General features: G+C 38.8%; 1 protein-coding gene across 2 annotated transcripts in view; it reads left to right on the top strand.

Moving 5' to 3' along the window:
* The window catches only part of LOC144696773 (hippocampus abundant transcript 1 protein-like), a 125,076-nt gene that overhangs the window by 19,010 nt on the left and 87,705 nt on the right, over positions 1-18,361 (top strand). Inside the window, exon 2 of one of the 2 annotated variants that reach the window (XM_078568503.1) lies at positions 13,371-13,463. In XM_078568503.1, the coding sequence (XP_078424629.1) occupies positions 13,371-13,463 (93 nt within the window). Of the gene's footprint in view, positions 1-13,367; positions 13,464-18,361 lie in introns of both variants that reach the window. The other variant, XM_078568494.1, reaches the window with a different exon arrangement.

Here is an 18,361-nt window from a genome sequence, read left to right as displayed (position 1 = left end):
CTGCTATACACCTCTCTCTTCTTCTTAACCAGATCGCCAATATATACATCTCTCTCTTCTTCTTAACCAGATCGCCAATATATGATGATGGTAGGGATTCAATGATTGGCAATTGAATGTCAAAGGGAGGTGGTTAAGTTCTTTCTTGTTGGAGATGGTCATTTCTTGTTCCTTGTGTGTTGCGCATGTTGCCACTACTGCAAATTTATTGGCAAGTACAAGAAGTCACTAACTCCATCAAATTGTGTTATTCTAAATGTGGACACTGTCAAGGTAAACATACCTGTGGCCCTCCACAATGAACAGGGCAGCATTGGGAAAAGCAGACTTGCATCTCCTGGATGGTAATGTATGCATGACATTAGCTTGTTTAGTTGATTTCTATCTTCATAGCCTTATCAGTGTGCTAAGTAACTTAAGGTGTCAGTCTTTGCTCATTGATAACACTCAGTTCAGAGTCAGGAGGCCATGGGTTCCAGGCATCCACCAGAGTGATTTGAGCACATAATCCAGACTGCCAATTTTGTGATAAAAATTGACTTTTTGTCTGTGATGTAATTTGTTCGATATAGCATTCCTGGGGTTAAAATAGGCTCTCGGGTAATGACACAATCTGTTCCTGGGAGACGATACACATTTAACCCTATCTGAAATGTTACCTTCCTATTGCATGCTTGAGTGAGACACATCGTCTTTACCATCTATTTAACTTGCTTATTTTGTTCTAATAGTGACCTATTTAGTCAAAATAGTTTACCAAGGTCACAAATAGATTTGTTACTCCATGCATTTTGGGTTTCTACATGGGTACTTCATAACATTTGTTTCTGGTAAGCTTTGTTCAAATGTTGATTTGTTATCTATCAATTATCGTTTAGTTAACAACAACTTGTACATATATGGCACTTTTAGCATAATAAACCATCCCAAGGTGTTTCACAGGAGCATTATAAAACAAAGTTTGATGCTAATATCAAACAGATATTAAAACTTCATCAAAAGTGGTAGCTTTTAAGAAGCATATAAAAGGAGGAAAGAGGGGTTTCAGGAGCGATAGGATCCCATCTTTCTTGGAACTCCGTATTTGAATCCCTCCAATAAGATTTCAGCCCTGCCCCACTGCCAAATGGCACTTATCAAACTCAAATTACATTCTGTATGACTGTGACAAAGGTAAACTTTTCCCTCTTTGCCCATCTGATCTGTCTGGAGCTTTTGACATGATTGACATGAACATACATACGAATTGGGAGCAGGAGAAGACCATTCAGCCCCTCAAGCCTGCTCCACCATTCAATAAGATCATGGCTGATCTGATTGTGGCCTCAACTCTACATTCCACCTAAGCCTGATAACCTTTGATTCCCTTGTTTGTCAAGAATCTTACCTAACTCTCTGCCTTAAAAATATTCATTAACCCTACCTCCACCTTTGTCTGGGGAAGAGAGTTCCAAAGATTCACGACCATCTGAGAGAAAAAATTTCTTCTTATCTCCATCTTAAATGGGAACCCCCTTATTTTTTAAACTGTGTCCCCTAGTTCTAGTCTCTCCCACAAGGGGAAACATTTCAGCAGCCACCCTGTGAAGTTGCCTCAGAATCTTATCTGTTTCAATAAGATCACCTCTCAATCATCTAAACACTGTTGGATACAGACCCAACCTGCCCAACTTTCCCTCGTAAGATAACCCCTACCCCATCCCAGGTATCAGTCAAGTGAACCTTCTCTGAACTGCTAACACAATATCCTATCTTAAGTAAGGAGACCAAAACTACACAGTACTCTAGATGTGATCTCACCAACACCCTGTACAACTGGAGCAAAACACCCCTACTTGTATATTCTATTCCCTTGCAATAAATTACAACATTCCATTTGCTTTCCTAATCTTGCTATATCTGCATACTAAATTTTTCTGATTCATGTACCAGGATACACAGATCCCTCTGTACCTCAGAGTTCTGCAATCTCTCTCCATCTAAATAATGTGCTGCTCTTCTATTCTTCCTGCCAAAGTGGACAAGTTCACTTTTTCCCACATTATAGTGTACTCCATTTGTCAAATGTTTGCTCACTCACTTAACCCATCTATGTCCCTTTACAGACTCCTTATGTCCTCTTCACAACTTACTTTCCTACCTATCTTTGTGTTATCAACAAATTCAGCAACCATACATGTGGCCCCTTGTCAGCCTTTAGCTCTAATAAATTTCTCAGTACCCTTTACCTGGTGTTTGTAATTGTTTTAACTTCCTCCCTTTCACCTCCTGATTCACAATTATTTCTGGGATGTTATTTGTATCCTCTACAATGAAGACAGAGACTAAATACCTGTTCAATTCATCCGCTATTTCCTTATTTTCCATTATTAATTCCCCATTCTCACTCTCTAGAGGACCAACACACACTTTGCTTCCTCTTTTCCTTTTTAAATACCTGTATGAACTTCTACCATCTGTTTTTATATTTCTAGCTAGCTTTCTCTCATACTCTTAATTTCTACCGCCTCATTAATCTTTTAGTCATTCTTTGCTGTTCTTTATATCCTGTCCAACCTTCTGACCTGCCACTTTGCTAAATTATACGCTTTTCTTTCAATTTAATACTATTGTTAATTTCTTTAGCTAGCAATGGATGGTGCGTCCTTCCCTTAGTCTTTCTCTCTTACTGGAATGTATCTTTTCTGATTATTCTGAAATATCTCCTTATGTCTGCCACTGCATCTCTACTGACCTATCATTTAATCTAATTTCCCAATTCACTTGCTGTCTTCATGTCCTCATAATTGCCCTTATTTAAGTTTAAAGTACTAGTCTTGGATCCACTCCTCTTTCCCTCAAACTGAAAGTGAAGTGATCATAATATAATTGAATTTCACAATGAGGTCATTAATTAATCCTGTCTCATTGCACATGACCAGATCTCGCATAGCCTGCTCTATGGTTGGTGCTAACATGTGCTGTTCTAAGAAACTCCCAAAAACACTCTTTGGACTCATCATCCAGGCTATCTTTGCCAATCTAATTCATTGAATCTATATGTGGATTATAATGATTATTGCAGTACCTTTCTTACGAGCCCCCATTATTTCTTCCAGCATACCCTCCTTTCGTGTAGTTACAGTTAGGGGATTTATAAACCACTCCCACAAGCGACTTATTACCTTTAATATTTCCCACCTTTACCCAAACTAATTCTACATCTTGATCTCCAGAACTAAGGTCATCTCTCTTTATTGTACCAATGTCACCCTTGATTAACAGAACTACCCTTCCAACTTTTCCAGCTTCCTGTACCTGTCATGTACTTTTGAGTTTTCAGGTCCCAGTCTTTGTCATTCTGCAGCCATCTCTCTGTAATGGCTTTCAGATCATACATATTTATTATTATTTATTTCTGTTTGTGCTGTCAATTTACCTGTTTTGTTAAAAATGCTACTGCATTCAGATACAGAGCCTTTAGTTCTGTCTTTTTACTGTTTTTGTGACCTCTGGCCTTATCTGCTGGTGCTTTCCTAGATCTGTACACTCTGTCCCTTCCTGCCATGCACTGATCATCATTTCCTTATTCCTACCTTGCTGTCTTGCCTTGTATTTTCTACTTAATTTATCACATCTTCACAAACTTGATCCCTTGCTCCCACTATTTAGTTTAAAGCCTTCTCAACCACCCTAGTTATACGACTCACCAGAACACTCGTCCCAGCACTGTTCAGGTGAAGATGTCCCAATGGTACAGCGCCAGCTTTCCCCAGTACTGGTGCCAGTTCCCCATGAATTGAAACCCATTTCTCCAACACCAATCTTTGAGACACGTACTTAACTCTCTGATTTACCCTAAGACAATTGTTTCGTTGCTCAGGTAGTAATCCAGAGATTATTACTTATTGAGGTTTTATTTTTTAATTTAACCCCTAGCTTCTCATACTCCCTCAGCTGAGCTCCTTCCCTAGTTCTGCATTTTGTTATGGCACAGTGGATGGTAAATGCCGAGCTGCTCAAATCCCAGAGGGAAACTTGAAACAGCTGCCACAACTGTTTTGCAATTTATATTTTGTTTCGAGATGTGTGCCTTGAATTCAGTTGTAATAAGTCCACTGAGACTTAGAGGTTTTTTTTAAAAAACTAAACATTTATTAATAAAAGAAAAGATTTTAAACACGTACGTAGGTTTACAAATTACTACTGTAATAACTGCAAAATCCCCTAATTAATCTGGCTCCTAGTTACACCTCCATTAAGGCATTAATAAAAACAAATAAATTTCAACAGACCCAAGCAAAGCACACAATATTCTGGACAGTGATATTCAAAGTGAGTTTTCTTAGCTTCAGTTCCTGTAGACAGCAACTTGATGCACAGAGGCTGGAGGCTTTTCACACTTGTGTTAGATCTTAGAATGCCTCCTTCCTTACATATAATCTCATCTCCTTTATACATGTTTCTTTATTTTTAATGTTAATTCCATTGTTCCAATATGTCTTTGCAACTTTACTTTTCTCATAATATAAATCTTTCATAATACTCATATTATCAGTAACCTTTGGGGAAAATGTACACACTGTTTGGCTTAGCTTCTTTTAGCTGGGTGTAACATCCTACCATCTTTTTGAAATTCAAGCTACTCTAATTTATCTAAAAATGCAAATTTTCCTCATGCCTCACATTTTAAAACTTCAGCCATGTTTACATATTTAGCATTTCAAACCTAGCTTCCTTTTTGACAACCCAAAAGCTCCAGACCAGCTGTCTCCAATTCAATTAAATCGCCCATACACGCACACATCCACAGAGAGAAACTAGTCCAAACCCCACTACTAACCTACCTTTACAATCAATCACAATATTATGAAAATTATTATATTTTCATGGCACTTATCGGTACCTATGTGGATCACATCCACTGAATCCTCCCCCTCCCACTGCAAGTTGCTCTCCAGCCCAGAGCAGATTTCCCAAAACCTGACACCGGGCAGGCAGCACAGCTTTCCAGACTCTTGCTCTCAGCTGCAGAGAACTGTCCATCCCCAACCATCACAACATTCCTATTAACTCCCTCTGCTTGAATGGCTTCCTGTGCCATGGTCAGTTTGCTCAACTGCTCTGCAGCCACATCTTTCATCCATACAGGCTGCAAAAACCTTGAACCTGTTGGACAATTGCAAAGGCTGAAGCTCCTCCAATTCTATTTTCTGGGTCCCCAAATCTGCCTCACTCAGATCACACGCTCTTGTCCCTGAACACTGACCAAATCAGAAGACCCTATCCTAAGGGGTGTGACTGTCACATGGTACAAAGTGTCCAGGTAACTTTTCCCTCTCACTGATGCATTGCAGTGTCTGCAGCTCAGCCTTCAGCTCAATGACTGAGCCGAAGCTCCTCAAGCTGCAGACGCTTACTGCAGATGTGTTTCTCCTGGATTGTTCCAATGCCCGGGCATACCCACATTCTGCAGTTGAAACACATCACCTTCCCTGTCGTCGTAATTACATATTAACACATCATAAACTCTGCTACTCCCAATAACCTTTACTACCACTAGTAAAGCTTAAGAAAACTAATAAAACCCTACAATTACTAATAAATTACATGGATTTTGAAGATAAATGAGCAAAATATTCACTAACCAATTACTTATCTGTTTTCCTGTGATGTTACACTTGATTTTTCTCGGAACGTGGCCACTCTGCTCTTGAGCCACAGACTGGAATGCATTGGATAGCTTTTCTAGGTGTTAGTTACTGTGTCCAGCATCTTTCACCCACCCCGGTGGTGGTCATGCCTCTCGGCCCTCTTTTCACCCGCTCTTCAACTAGACCATCCTCCTCCATCCCCTCTCTACTGTTGTCTAAGTGTCATCTGCAATGCCTTCTCTTTCTACTCTCACACACCATTACCTCTGGTGATTTTGCCCCTCTCCCCACCAAGGATCTATCCATAGTCTCCTCCTATTTCACATTGGCATGCTGCCCCTAAACTACATCATACAAAAACGCAGCATCAGCTTTCATGCATGCTGATGACACCCAGCATCTACCTCACCACCACCACTTTCAACTTTTCAACTGTTTCTAAATTATCAAATTACTTCTCTGACATTCAATGCTGGATGGACAGAAATTTCCTTTAATAAAATGTCCGGAAAACCAAAAGCATTGTCTTCAGTCCCCACTGAAAACTCTCTACCCCTAGTTACTGACTCTGTCCCTATGCCTGGCAACTGTCTTGAGGCCGAAAACAGACTGTTCGCAACCAAGTGTCATATTTGACCACGAGATGAGCATCCAAACACACTTAAGTACCATCACTAACACCATCTGTTTCCACCTCCACACATCACTTGGCTCCACCTTTACTGTTGAAACCCTCATCCATGTCTTTGTTACTTCCAAAGTTGACTATTTTAATTCACTTGTGGCTGGCCTCCCACATTCTACCCTATGTCAACTTGAGGTCACCCAAAACTCTGGCCGTGTCCTTGCTCATACCAAATCCCATTCACGCATCACCCCTTTTGCTTACTGATCTACATTGACTACCGGTTAAGCAATACCTCAATTTTTTAAACTTTGAACTTTGTTTTCAAATCCCTCCATGGCTCTATCACTCTAATCTCCTCCAGCTCCACTACCATCTGAAATATCTGAACTCCTCCAAGCCTAACCTCTTGAGCAGTCCCTGTTTGAGTTTTTCCACTGCTGGTGACCATGTCTTCAGCTGCTTGGGGTCTGGTGTCTGGAATTTCCACCGTAAACCCGTCTGCCTGTCTACTCCTCTTTCCTCTTTAAAACCTACCGTTTTTGACCAAGCTTTTTGGTCACTCACCCTAATATCATCTTGGGTAACTCGGTGTCAAATTTTGCTTTATAATGCTCCTGTAAAATACCTTGGGACAATTATGTTAAAGGTGCTATACAAGCATAAGCTGTTGTACTTCTAGAGTTTAGGGTCTTGATCAATAGGTCAGGCAGGTAGATTTATAATTCTAAAGGCAGTTCCTACTTGACAGTTCTTCTTGTATCACTAATACCGCCAGCAAGGAGGTGAATCCATGAAAACTTTGGTTAGATGAAATCACGAGGAAGAATTTGATCCTTATTGCACATTTCCTCCAGACCGAAAATGGTGTTAAAATAACCAATTTTGCCCATGAACCTCCAGAAAACATTAGATGTTGTAATTGGCCTTCGATAATTTTCAGGTGTTTCAAGTAGCTGTCTATGCTAATGAGAGGCCTAACGTCTGTTTTAAGACCACTGAGAAATTGGACTGCCTTGTATTTGGGCTTTTACATGGATGTAGCTTAGCAAGTAGCTGACTCCAAAGAAGGTGAGTTTTTAAAAAACTTTTGAGGAGCAGACGTGTTCATCCCGACAACACAACACTCTTTGAGGGCTGCTGCCAGGCCGTGATCAGCCCTCTTTTTCTCCTTTTCCCCGCCCTCTGCACCTTACCAGTTAAATGGAAAAATATTTACTGGCCTGCAGTTCCCTCTTTGGGTGTAACCCAGAATTTGGATCTGAAAATGCACCCAATGTTGCCCTTGTTTTGCCCGTGTCAAATTATGTACAAGTATTCTCCCAATCTCATTTGAATACGCCCGAGCTTAAAATAGTTATAAATGATGAATTCCATGCCAGTTGTCTTTGGGAACTTGATTAAGTAAGTGGAACATTAATTTTCATTCTGGTATAGCAAGTCTAAGAACCTACAATCAGGGTAGCTTTTCAATTTTTTATGTGACTTATTTCATAAAATTGCATCTAAAGATGTAAGAAAAATTGCTTAGCGGGTCACTGTGGGGATAATCTTTTTAAAAACTCAAGTTTAAATTAAAAGACCTGTTGCACCTGAAAACCTGATTGCAGTGTTGAGAGCACCCCTGCACCCCCACTACCGCAACCGCAAACAGTTTTGTGGATGGAGATTCACTCAGTGTTTGAGGGAAGTCTTGATGGACAGGACTTGAAAGATCAAAGAAATGCAGCAGTGCTTGTAAAAATTTGCAATCTTTTAAATAATGTTATTATTGCCAGATTGAGTGGATGTAAGTATGGAGGCAAGCACAGGCCACAATTGTTTTATGCACCTTGGTTTCAAGCTTTATCTCCCCTTGACTGGCAGATTAGTGATAAAATCTTCCCAATGGATTACTCCTGCCACTGATACCTTTAAAATGAAAGTTATCCCTCTTGTGCATCTAGTGTAGGTATGAAGCAGATTTTACCCTGTAGTTTTTCTTGTCTTGGAGAAAAGCTCAAAACATGCTGATACTGTAGATTAATTAGAAAGTTCCTACTGTTTAAAACTGTACTCTACTTTCCCACCCATTTTAAGATGGGTTTCATTTTGAATGAGGATATTTTTGTTACTGTAATGTAGTGGTCCTTCTAATTAGTGTGTCTCTTTTAAAATAAATAATTCTGGTGTTGTGCATTTAAGTCAAAAGAAAGAACAGAAAACCTTAATTAAATTCTCCAAATCCTCTGTAATTTTCCTAACTCCAGGGAACAATTTAATTTTCACCATCTGTCATGGTTGTTAATGAGAGTTTGCTATATTGGAAATTATGGTATTCTCCAATTGGAAATTATTAACTTAGTTTATGTATATGTGCATGTCTGTCTGCCTGTTTCTCTGAAACTTTGTGTTCAACTCTCCTTCAGGACTTGAGCACTTAACCTAGACCAAACTGGGAGTGCATTGTATTCTTAGAGATGTTATCCTTTGAGTGAGATGTCAAGCTGAGACTCCCTCCACCAATGTGTGCTTGACTTTGATCCTTGCTTTGTACAAATTGGCTGCTGTTTTTGTTGACAAAAATTAACAATAACTACATTCTGCAAACTTTTGGCTGAGAAGTGCATTGGAACATAAAATGTGTTATATAAACGTAAATCTTTTAAATGTGTATTCCTGCTTTCAATACATCATCCAACCATCGGAAGGGGGAAGGGATGGGGAGCATCCCCTGAGCTGTGCTCAATCCTATCTTGTACATTGTAATGGACTTTCCAGCCTGTTGATGTCAGCAACTTTTAAAGTATTCTGTCCACAACAGTGTGCGCAGCGCATGGTTGGCAAAATTCCTCAGTAAATTCTTTCGGAATCGATTGACAAAAGTGAGTTGCCAGAGGTCAGAAAGTACACACAGCCTCAGGAACTGAATTCTTATTTGTGGTAAGGACCAGGCAAATTATCCTGCCAAACAAAAAGTGCTTGCTGTGGGATATTTTGGAGAAGCAAGAAATTACAAGTTGAAAAAAGCAGAAAAGGTTGCAGCAGCCTCCATTTTTATCAATTCATTTTTTTTAGTCAAGTGGGAGGGATGAGGAAGAGAAAGTTATTCATTTACTTTGTAAAACAGCTGCACAACACCTCTTTAGACATTTGATGTAAACACAAAGCTCCAATGGGTGGAAGTTAAGGATGCTAATTAAAAGTGGGTATAGGTGTTTGTTGAAATAAATGAAGAGCAGTAAATGTATGGTTATATTCCTCCACGTATCCCTCAGAGTCATGACAGAACTGTTGCTCAGCAAGTTTCACTTGCCTTGTTTCTCATCCAGCTTATCTCTAGTACCTCAGTGAAAAAGGTGGAGGATATGGTGACGTGAGGTACTGTTATTTTTTCACAGGTGGGCCCAAGTTGCTTGTGGTTTATGATCAATGCAGCATATAAGATTTGGATTGAATCCCATAGCTGCTGCCTTTTGGTTTATGCGATGCATTGGATAAGACTCTAAAATTATAAAAACTTGGGTGAGAAATTTAATTTTTAAATTGGCTTTGGGAATTGCAGAATATCTGGATGCGTTGCTTTGAAACTTTCCTTATTCGGTACAGTATGTGTACTGAAATATGGCATGAAAATGAAATATTCATGGTGCAGTTGGTGTAACTTGTTTTATTGTTGCTTCTGTCAGTTGTTTTCTACTTTTATTATCACCAGTCCTCGGGTTTTTTTCCAAACCTTTTAAACAGAAAATTGCGGTCTAGCAAGTGTGGAATAGGTAAAACCCTGACTTTATGACATATTTCATGGCTTTCCTTTTGTATTGCTTCCAAATTGAAAAAAGAATCAAATTCATTTTTCTTTTAGAAAGTTAAAAATGTTATGGAGTATAGCGTGAAAGTTAGTTTTTCAGAAATAGTGGTGAAAAATCAGCACTTAGTTAGCTATGTTATATATCCCATATGAACTTTTAAAGTTTTTAATTTGACATTTCAAGATAATTTGAGAGACCCTCTCATTTCACTGGTTATCAAGTTTGCATAACAGTAGTATAAATGTAGTACATGGGTGGGAGCTGTTTCAGTCAGTTAATATAATGCTATCATTCTTGCAATAAGAAATAAGTGATGCAGATATGGTACCAGAATTTAGCCTGGGTACTGTATTTTAAGAGTGCTACAAGTACAATTGAATTAGGAAACTGGTATGGGAATATAAGATTATGGATTTTTATGTAAGAATTGACAAATGATGTCCTATCCAACAGCTGATTCTATTGATCTATTTTTGTGATGAATGAAGTGACCATACTCCTTGTTCTTTTACAGTTTGTCTGCCTTACGTAAATTCTTTTTGGTGTTTAAGACTGTATTTCTCTCTACCATCTGCCAAATATTTAGCACAATTATCTTTCAAAGTGTGCTTTAATGTTGCATGGTTTTGAATGATGTCACAGCTTCAATTGATCCACAATGGCACTGTCATTACAGTGTGGATTAAAAAGTATTTTCTTAATTTTACTGTGCTGCACTCAATTATCCCTGCCAAAATTCTAGATCACCATCTTTAGGTATATTTTGTCCTATTGGCAAGATAGATCCTCCTTCAAGGGGGGCGTAACATTTAGGTGGAAGGAGTCCTGGGCATCCTCAACATTGTAGATGTCATGAAGCCTTGTAGCTTCAAGTCAAACTAAGTCACTACTGAACACCACTTCCCACACCTCTATCGGTAAGTACTCCTCTGTGTTAAACATCACTTGGAGGAAGCACTGAGGGAAGTAATTACACAAAATGTTCTCTAAATAGGGAACTTCAGGGTTTACCACTGAGCCACTTTTGGTTGCGATAACTGCTGACTAAGTTCTTCAGAACATGGTTAATGGACTGGGTCGAGGAGGGAGGGAGCCAACAGAAAGAAGTAACCTATTTCACCCTTTTCTCACTAACTCAATTAAATACACATGTTCACAAGGAGCTTGGATAATTTTTTTACTCTTTCATGGGATGTGGGCAACGTTAGCGAGGCCAGCATTTGTTACCCATTCCTAATTGCCCTTGAACTGAGTGGCATGCCAGGCCATTTCAGGGGGCAGTTGAACCAACCACATTGCTGTGGGTCTAGAGTCAGATGTAGGTGTGACCAGTTAAGGAAGGCCGATTTCCTTCCCAGTGGGGCATTAGTAAACCAGATGGGTTTTTGTGACAATCGATGATAGTTTATCGGTCACAGTTAGTGAAACTAGTTTTCAAATTTCAGATTTTATTAATCAAAATTAAATTCCACCAGCTGCTGTGGTGGGATTTGAATCCATGCCCCCAGAGGATTAACCTAGGCCTCTGGATTAATAGTCCGGTGACATTACCACTACACCACCATCTCACCATGCACCAATCTTGTGAAGGCAAAATCAAGTCATAGACCTGAGGACACCTTTCATCGTGTAAGGTTGCATTGGTGACATAGTAATGTTAATCTAAAGACAGATCCCAATAGCCCAAGCTGGGCATCCATGAAGTGCTAGGTACCTGAGATCAAGTTTTGAAAAAAAAACCTACTCACTTACCCTGTCAAAAGGACAGCAATCTTTTTCCCTGGTTTCTACTAATGATTATCAACGGCTTTGAGGCATGAGAGCAACTCAGGTTTCATCTGGCATTTTGAAAAATTTCTTGCCTTCTTCTTTGTGTAAAACACCTGTTGTTTGCTTGGGTATATCTTTGAGCATTAGAAACGTTTTTTTTTATGCAGAGCTTTAGTTATTTCATCTAACTGATGAAATGCTTTTCAGATTTCAAAATTAGTGTAATTGTAAGAATATTGCATAGTGCATGTATGAATAGAAATGGATACAGGTAAATCAGAAGGTTATGGATGATGAGTGGGCAGTTCGATTACCTGAATGATGAGATGAGATTTTCTATTCTCTTTTCACCTAATTATTACCTATTGATAATGCGTGTATCGGTACTGTTTTCAATGAAAAATTAAGTTAAGCCTTTTGCTGTTTGTAGAAATTTTATTTTGATTGTCCGGATAACTTTAGCAAATTATTCATTGTTGTATACTACATGAATGCATTCCTACAAAGCTGAACAACAGCAGAAGAGCAATGGGGAAGGATAACATGGTGCCCACTGCAGAACATTATAGACGGGCTTAACCTTTCAGATCAATTACCTTTTTGTATTTCCAGCATTTTTTTTTGTTTTTGTTTCATTTCTGTTTTCCTTCCAAAGAGTTGTTGGTGTGTGGTATTCTCTTCTCCAGAAACTAGTGGAGACTGGGTCTTTGAATTTATTCAAGGCAGAGTTAGACAGATTTTTGTTAGACAAGGGAGTCCAGGATTGTGTGGGGCAAACAGGACAGTGGAGTTGAGACCACAAGCAGATCAACCATGATCTTACTGAATAGTGGAGTAAGCTCAAAGGGCCAAATGGCCTACTTCTCCTATGTTCCTATTTCCGGTTCCGCAGTACTTATCTCTTGTATCATCGAAGACAAAGGTGGATAGCACTGGGAACTAGCTGCATCTGCAAATTGTGATTCAGGTTAGGATGGCAGGTCTATGAGAGAAATCTGAGCAGGAATTTTGAGAGAGATGAGCATCAATGTAGGACGCAATAACATATTTGAGAAACCTTAAGAGGGCAAAAGGAAGATTAAGATGGGATGGCAGTCAGAGAACAGAAGGATCAAGATAAGTTTAAATGAGAGAATCATAATTACTATAATCAAGTTAATTGCATATGTACCAGGTGTATGTATGCCTTAATTACACGCACACATCTTTTGCCTTCAGGGGTGTACCTACACCACATGGACTGCAGCGGTTCAAGAAGACAGCTCACCAGCATCCTCTCAAGGGCAATTAGGGATGGGCAATAAACGCTGACCTAGCCAGCGACACTTGGATCCCATGAATGAATAAATTTTTTTTACCATTTTACAAAATATGAATTTATGCATTGGGTGAAATATCTACTACAGCTCCCTTTGAATGCTTAAGTGTACTGAAAATGCTATGTTTACTTCAAGTATTAAGTTACTATACTTTGCAAAACGCCTGATTGCAGAGCAAGTTATGATTGATTTTGCTCCCATGGTAAGCTGTTCCATATTTGTTTTTCAGCAGCATGGAATTGGGAGGCCCAGTGTTTATCATGCAGTAGTTGTCATCTTTTTAGAATTCTTTGCCTGGGGACTGTTAACCACTCCAATGCTAACCGTAAGTACAATATGTTTCATGGTACATTCTTGCAAATGCTTACTGCATTAAAGAAAATTTGACACTACTGAAATGGTCCAGTAATAAATGTCATATTTTTTCTTATTTGGTATGAGCATATTGTAAAATGTCAGATCAGCTTTTTTGCTGCTGCACTGTCTGGATTGCACTGATGGAATAGCAAGGAGGCAGTCACATGACTGGGGGAATGCTATAGACTGCCAAACAGTGGAAAGGAAATTGAGGATGAAATTTAAAAGTTGCTGGCATTTATTAACAATGAAGTCATAATTATGGAAAATTTTAATTAACTGGGGTAAATAGGGAGATGTTATTTGGAATGTGTCCAAGACTGTTTTCTCAGTCAGTATTTGCTAGCACCAACAGGCAGTGAAGCACTACTTGAACAAGCTCTGGAAAATGAAGTACACCCAATTGACGGCCTAAAAGTAGGTAGTTTAGATCATATTTTAAACTTATTTATTGTTTACAGAATGACAAGTGACAGCCATAAAAAACACGAAGAACATAAGAAATCTACAGAAAATAGAATAGAAAGGTTAAGAGAAGAGAGAAAATTGTCTTTTTAAAAAAAAAGCATGGGCAATAGAAGACTTTCTATTACTCTATTAGTAGCACGTGGATAGGCAAGGTAGAGACAGGAACGCTAAGGTATGAGGCAGGTTTGCAGTGAATAATAAGGCAATGTCTGAGGTACAGTTTAAGTACTTTGCTTCACTTTTCACAGATACGATGGCTACTGGCATTATTGACCAAACAGAAATAGATGCAGAACCCCGAAGAGAAGGGTATTATTCAGAGTACTAGATGAGTTCTGCAAACATTAAAGTAGACAAATCTCAGTTTAAATTCAAAGATTGAGAAAACATAGTAAAGAATAGCAGAAATGAGTTTTTAAAACTCTTCAGGAAGAGAATTGTCACAGATATGCATTTAATTAGTGAAAAGGGAAAGATTTAGATCTGTATCCAAAGATGTTATGCTGTCAACGTATGTAGAAAAAGCTCCAATGTATCTTTTCAAAACTCTGTCAAAATATACCAATGGTGTTTAACCTTCTTTAGCTAATGTAGACAAAAGCTCCAGTAAGTAGAACTTGTATGATGGAACTTAGAAATTGTTTGTTTGAGGTAAATCAGTTCAGTTTTGTTTTTTTCTGTGTAGATCATGAAAAGCTTAACAAAGAGTATAGTCTTGCTGTTTATCACTATCATCTTCACTCTTTTACCATAACAATAATGGCATTGAGAAGGGTTCTGTGTATCATGGAATAGCTTCATTCATTCAAAGGGAATGTACACTGCAGACCATTGGACTCTACTGACCCTGGAATTTCTAGAAATGTTTAAAACATGGGAAAAATCAAGATGGAGAACCACTGGAAAATTGATCTAGATCTTGCCTAATTGTCAAAAAGTGTACTATTGCTAGAATTATTATTACCCTAGCTTAATTGCCTTCACTTTGTTTACACAACTATCTATATCGATTCCAATGTCAAGGACAGTTTACGTACTTCCAATCCACACCATTTACACATTCCAGAGCCATAGATTGGAAAATAAGCGTTCCTTTTTGCCACTAAATCACTGTTCAATGTGTAAAATATTTTGGTTTGGGAAATATTCATTCATGAATGTAATACGGCATAAATATTTATAACATCAGTCACAGCGCTATGATTTTGCTTGTCTAAACTATCCAGGTCAATAGTTGACCATGATCATTTTCTGCTGCAGTATTGTCTCCTGTTCCACCAAGAAGGCACCTCCCATTGTAGTAATTTTTAGTGCTTTTTATGTTTACACTTGGTCTTGATTAAACTCTGTAATATTTGACAAGCAAGACACATTAGCTCATCCTCATTCAGAACCACTTCTGCAGTGTTTAATATGCGCAAAATTTTTTTTTTGCAGAACTTTTTAAAATTTTAGCTAGTTTCATAAAGGCCAGGAGATAGCTAATGTACCAGCACTATTCTCATGATTTTCAATGTCTCGATCAGTGTACAGTGAACTCTGAGATACCATGTAGCCCTAACAAATGTAATTTTATCTGAATAGCTAAACTTTTAAGTTGGATTTTAATCACCATAATCTTTTCAAATTTCAAAGTCCAAAAATTATGATTAACATAGTTTACACGTGGGTGAATTTGTTTTTTTTATTATTAACAATTATTGTTCCTGAGCACTTTCATGTTTTGAAATAGAAACACTTGAATATTCAGAGTAATTCTGATTTACTAAATAGGCTCAGAAATGAAATATTATTATTAAATATATATTTCCCATCGGTACAGTAGCTTCCTGGCAAGATGACAAATTCAGTAAATCTGTTGTTTTATGTGCTAGTATGAATGCTGCAGGATTGTTGTATAAACGCAGCTGGTTTATAAATTGCCTTTGCGGGGGGTGGAGGGGAACCTGCCACTCCTACCCTTTTCTGACCTTCATGTGATTCCTGTCCCACATTGCCTGACAACTAAACACCACAGGGCAACAAAAGGGGCATTGCCAGTATTCTCCACATTGCAGAAACAATGTATTTTAAAATCTGATTTAAAATTTTTTTTTAAAGGCTTTGCTAATATTTATTTGCCTGTTTTCTTAGATTTTTGTTAGATTTCAGAGTGTGAACCGTGGCTCAGTTGACAGCATTCTAGCCTCTGAGTCTGAAGGTTGTAGGTTCAAGTCCTGTTCTAAGACTTTGAGCACAAAAATTAAGGCTAAGACTCAATGCAGCACTTTGAGTACAGCACTTATTGGAGGCGCCGTCTTTTGGATGAGATGTTAAACTGAGGTTCCATCTGCTCCCTTAGGTGGATGCAAAAGATTCCATGGCACTATGTTACAGAGAGAGGAGTTAACCTGATGTCAAGACTACATTTAACCCTTAATCACCATCACAAAAACAGATTATCCATTCATTATCACATTGCAGTTGTAGGAGTTTGCTGTGTGAAAATTGGTTGTGTGTTTCCTAAATTACAACAGTGTACACTTCAAAATTACTTCATTGACCGTAAAGTGCTTTGGGGCATCCTGTAGCCATGAAAGTGCTATATAAATGCAAGCCTGTCTCTTTTAGCATGTCTTTTAACTGTCAGAATCTAGTTAATTTTTGCATACACTACCTAGCTTTTCTATTGCAAGTTATACTGCTTGTCATCAAAATTATGTAGAAATCTGCCCTTGTTGTATTAATATTAGTTATCAATATATACGGGCCCCATGCAGAAGCAAGTTAGAATAGGAAGAAATGTTGGGAGAGGATCCTCTTTAGTGGAACTGATTAAATCCCCAGCTTTACATAGTACATCTGCCTGTGGGGCCAAACATAATGTGTAATTTCACCCCATTTATTTAGAAACCTAAACTCAGCCTTAATTACCAATTGATGAAATATGCCTGCTGAAATATGAATTGAGTCAGGGAAAAAGACTTGCCTTGTGCAATTCTTCCTTGAAATTAAAATTAGGGTTGCCACCTCTGGTCACATACTTGGTGGTTTCATCAGATGTCATTACATTTCTAATCACCCCACCCTCAGTCCCAACATTGGTCACTGATACATCCAGCTTCTCGCACCAATTGGAAAGCAACCAGAACCTTTATTACCTGATTGAGGGAAAAATATTTACTCATTCACACACATAGGCATTGCTGGCAAGGCCAGCATTTATTATCCATCCCTAATGGTGTTTGAGAAGGTGGTTCCAGCTGCCACCTTGAACCACTGCAATCCTGTTAGGCAGTGAATTTCAGGATCTTGATGCAGTGGTGCTGAAGGAACAGTGATATATTTCCAAGTCGGGAAGGCATATGAGTTGGAAGAGAACTTGGATGTGGTGGCGTTCCCATGCATCCGCTGCCCTTGAACATAAATAGGAAGGAGAGGACCATACAACCTGTCGAGCCTGCTCTGCCATTCAAGATGCATCATGGCTGATCTTGGGCTTCAAATCCACTTTGCTGTCCACTCCCCATATCAATGGATTCTCTGAGACCAAAAACCTGTCCATCTCAGCCTTAAATATATTCAGTGATGGAGCATCCACAACCCTCTGGAGCAGGGAATGCCAAAGATTCACAACCCTTTGAAAAAAATTTCTCCTCCTCTCAGTCCTAAATGAATCAGCCCCTTATCCTAAAACTGTGCCCCCTTGTTCTAGATTCCCTTGTGATGGAAAACAACTTCCCAGTATTTACCCCATCAAGCCCCTTCATAATGTTGAATGTTTAACAGAGCCATTATGGCATAGAAGGAGGCCGTTTGGCCCATCATATCCATGCCAGTTCTCTGAAACAGTTTGAAATGCTTTACAATGAGATCACTCTCGTTCTCCTAAACTCCGGAGAACGCATACCCAACTTACTCAGCCCCTCATCACAAGACAACCCCCTCTCATCCCAGGGCAAACCTAGTGAACCTTCCCTGTACTGCCTCTGATGTAAGTAGATCCTATCTTAAATATGGAGACCAAAATTGCACACGGTATTCCAGGTGTGGTCTCACCAAATTCATATACAATTGCAGCAAGACTCCAATCCGCTTGCAATAAAGGCCAACATTCAATTTGTCTTCCTAATTGCCTGTTCCACCTGCATGCTAACTTTGTGTTCCTTGTACGGTTACACCCAAGTCTCTCCAAGCATAAACATTTACAAGTTCCACGCCTTTTAAAAAATATTCTGATTTTCTATTCTTAAGGCCAAAGTGAATAATCTCTCACTTCCCCACATTATCTGCTTTGTTGCCCACTCACTTAACCTGCCTATATCTCTTTGCAGCCTCCTCATAGCTTACCTCCCTGTCCAGATTTCCATCATCAGCAAACTTAGGTACATTACATTCTGTCACTTCATTTAAGACATT

Source organism: Cetorhinus maximus, chromosome 2, assembly GCF_964194155.1.
Source record: "Cetorhinus maximus chromosome 2, sCetMax3.hap1.1, whole genome shotgun sequence".
Lineage (NCBI taxonomy): Eukaryota > Metazoa > Chordata > Chondrichthyes > Lamniformes > Cetorhinidae > Cetorhinus > Cetorhinus maximus.
Note: the sequence above shows the minus strand (reverse complement) of the source record. Positions and strands in the feature narration are given on the sequence as shown.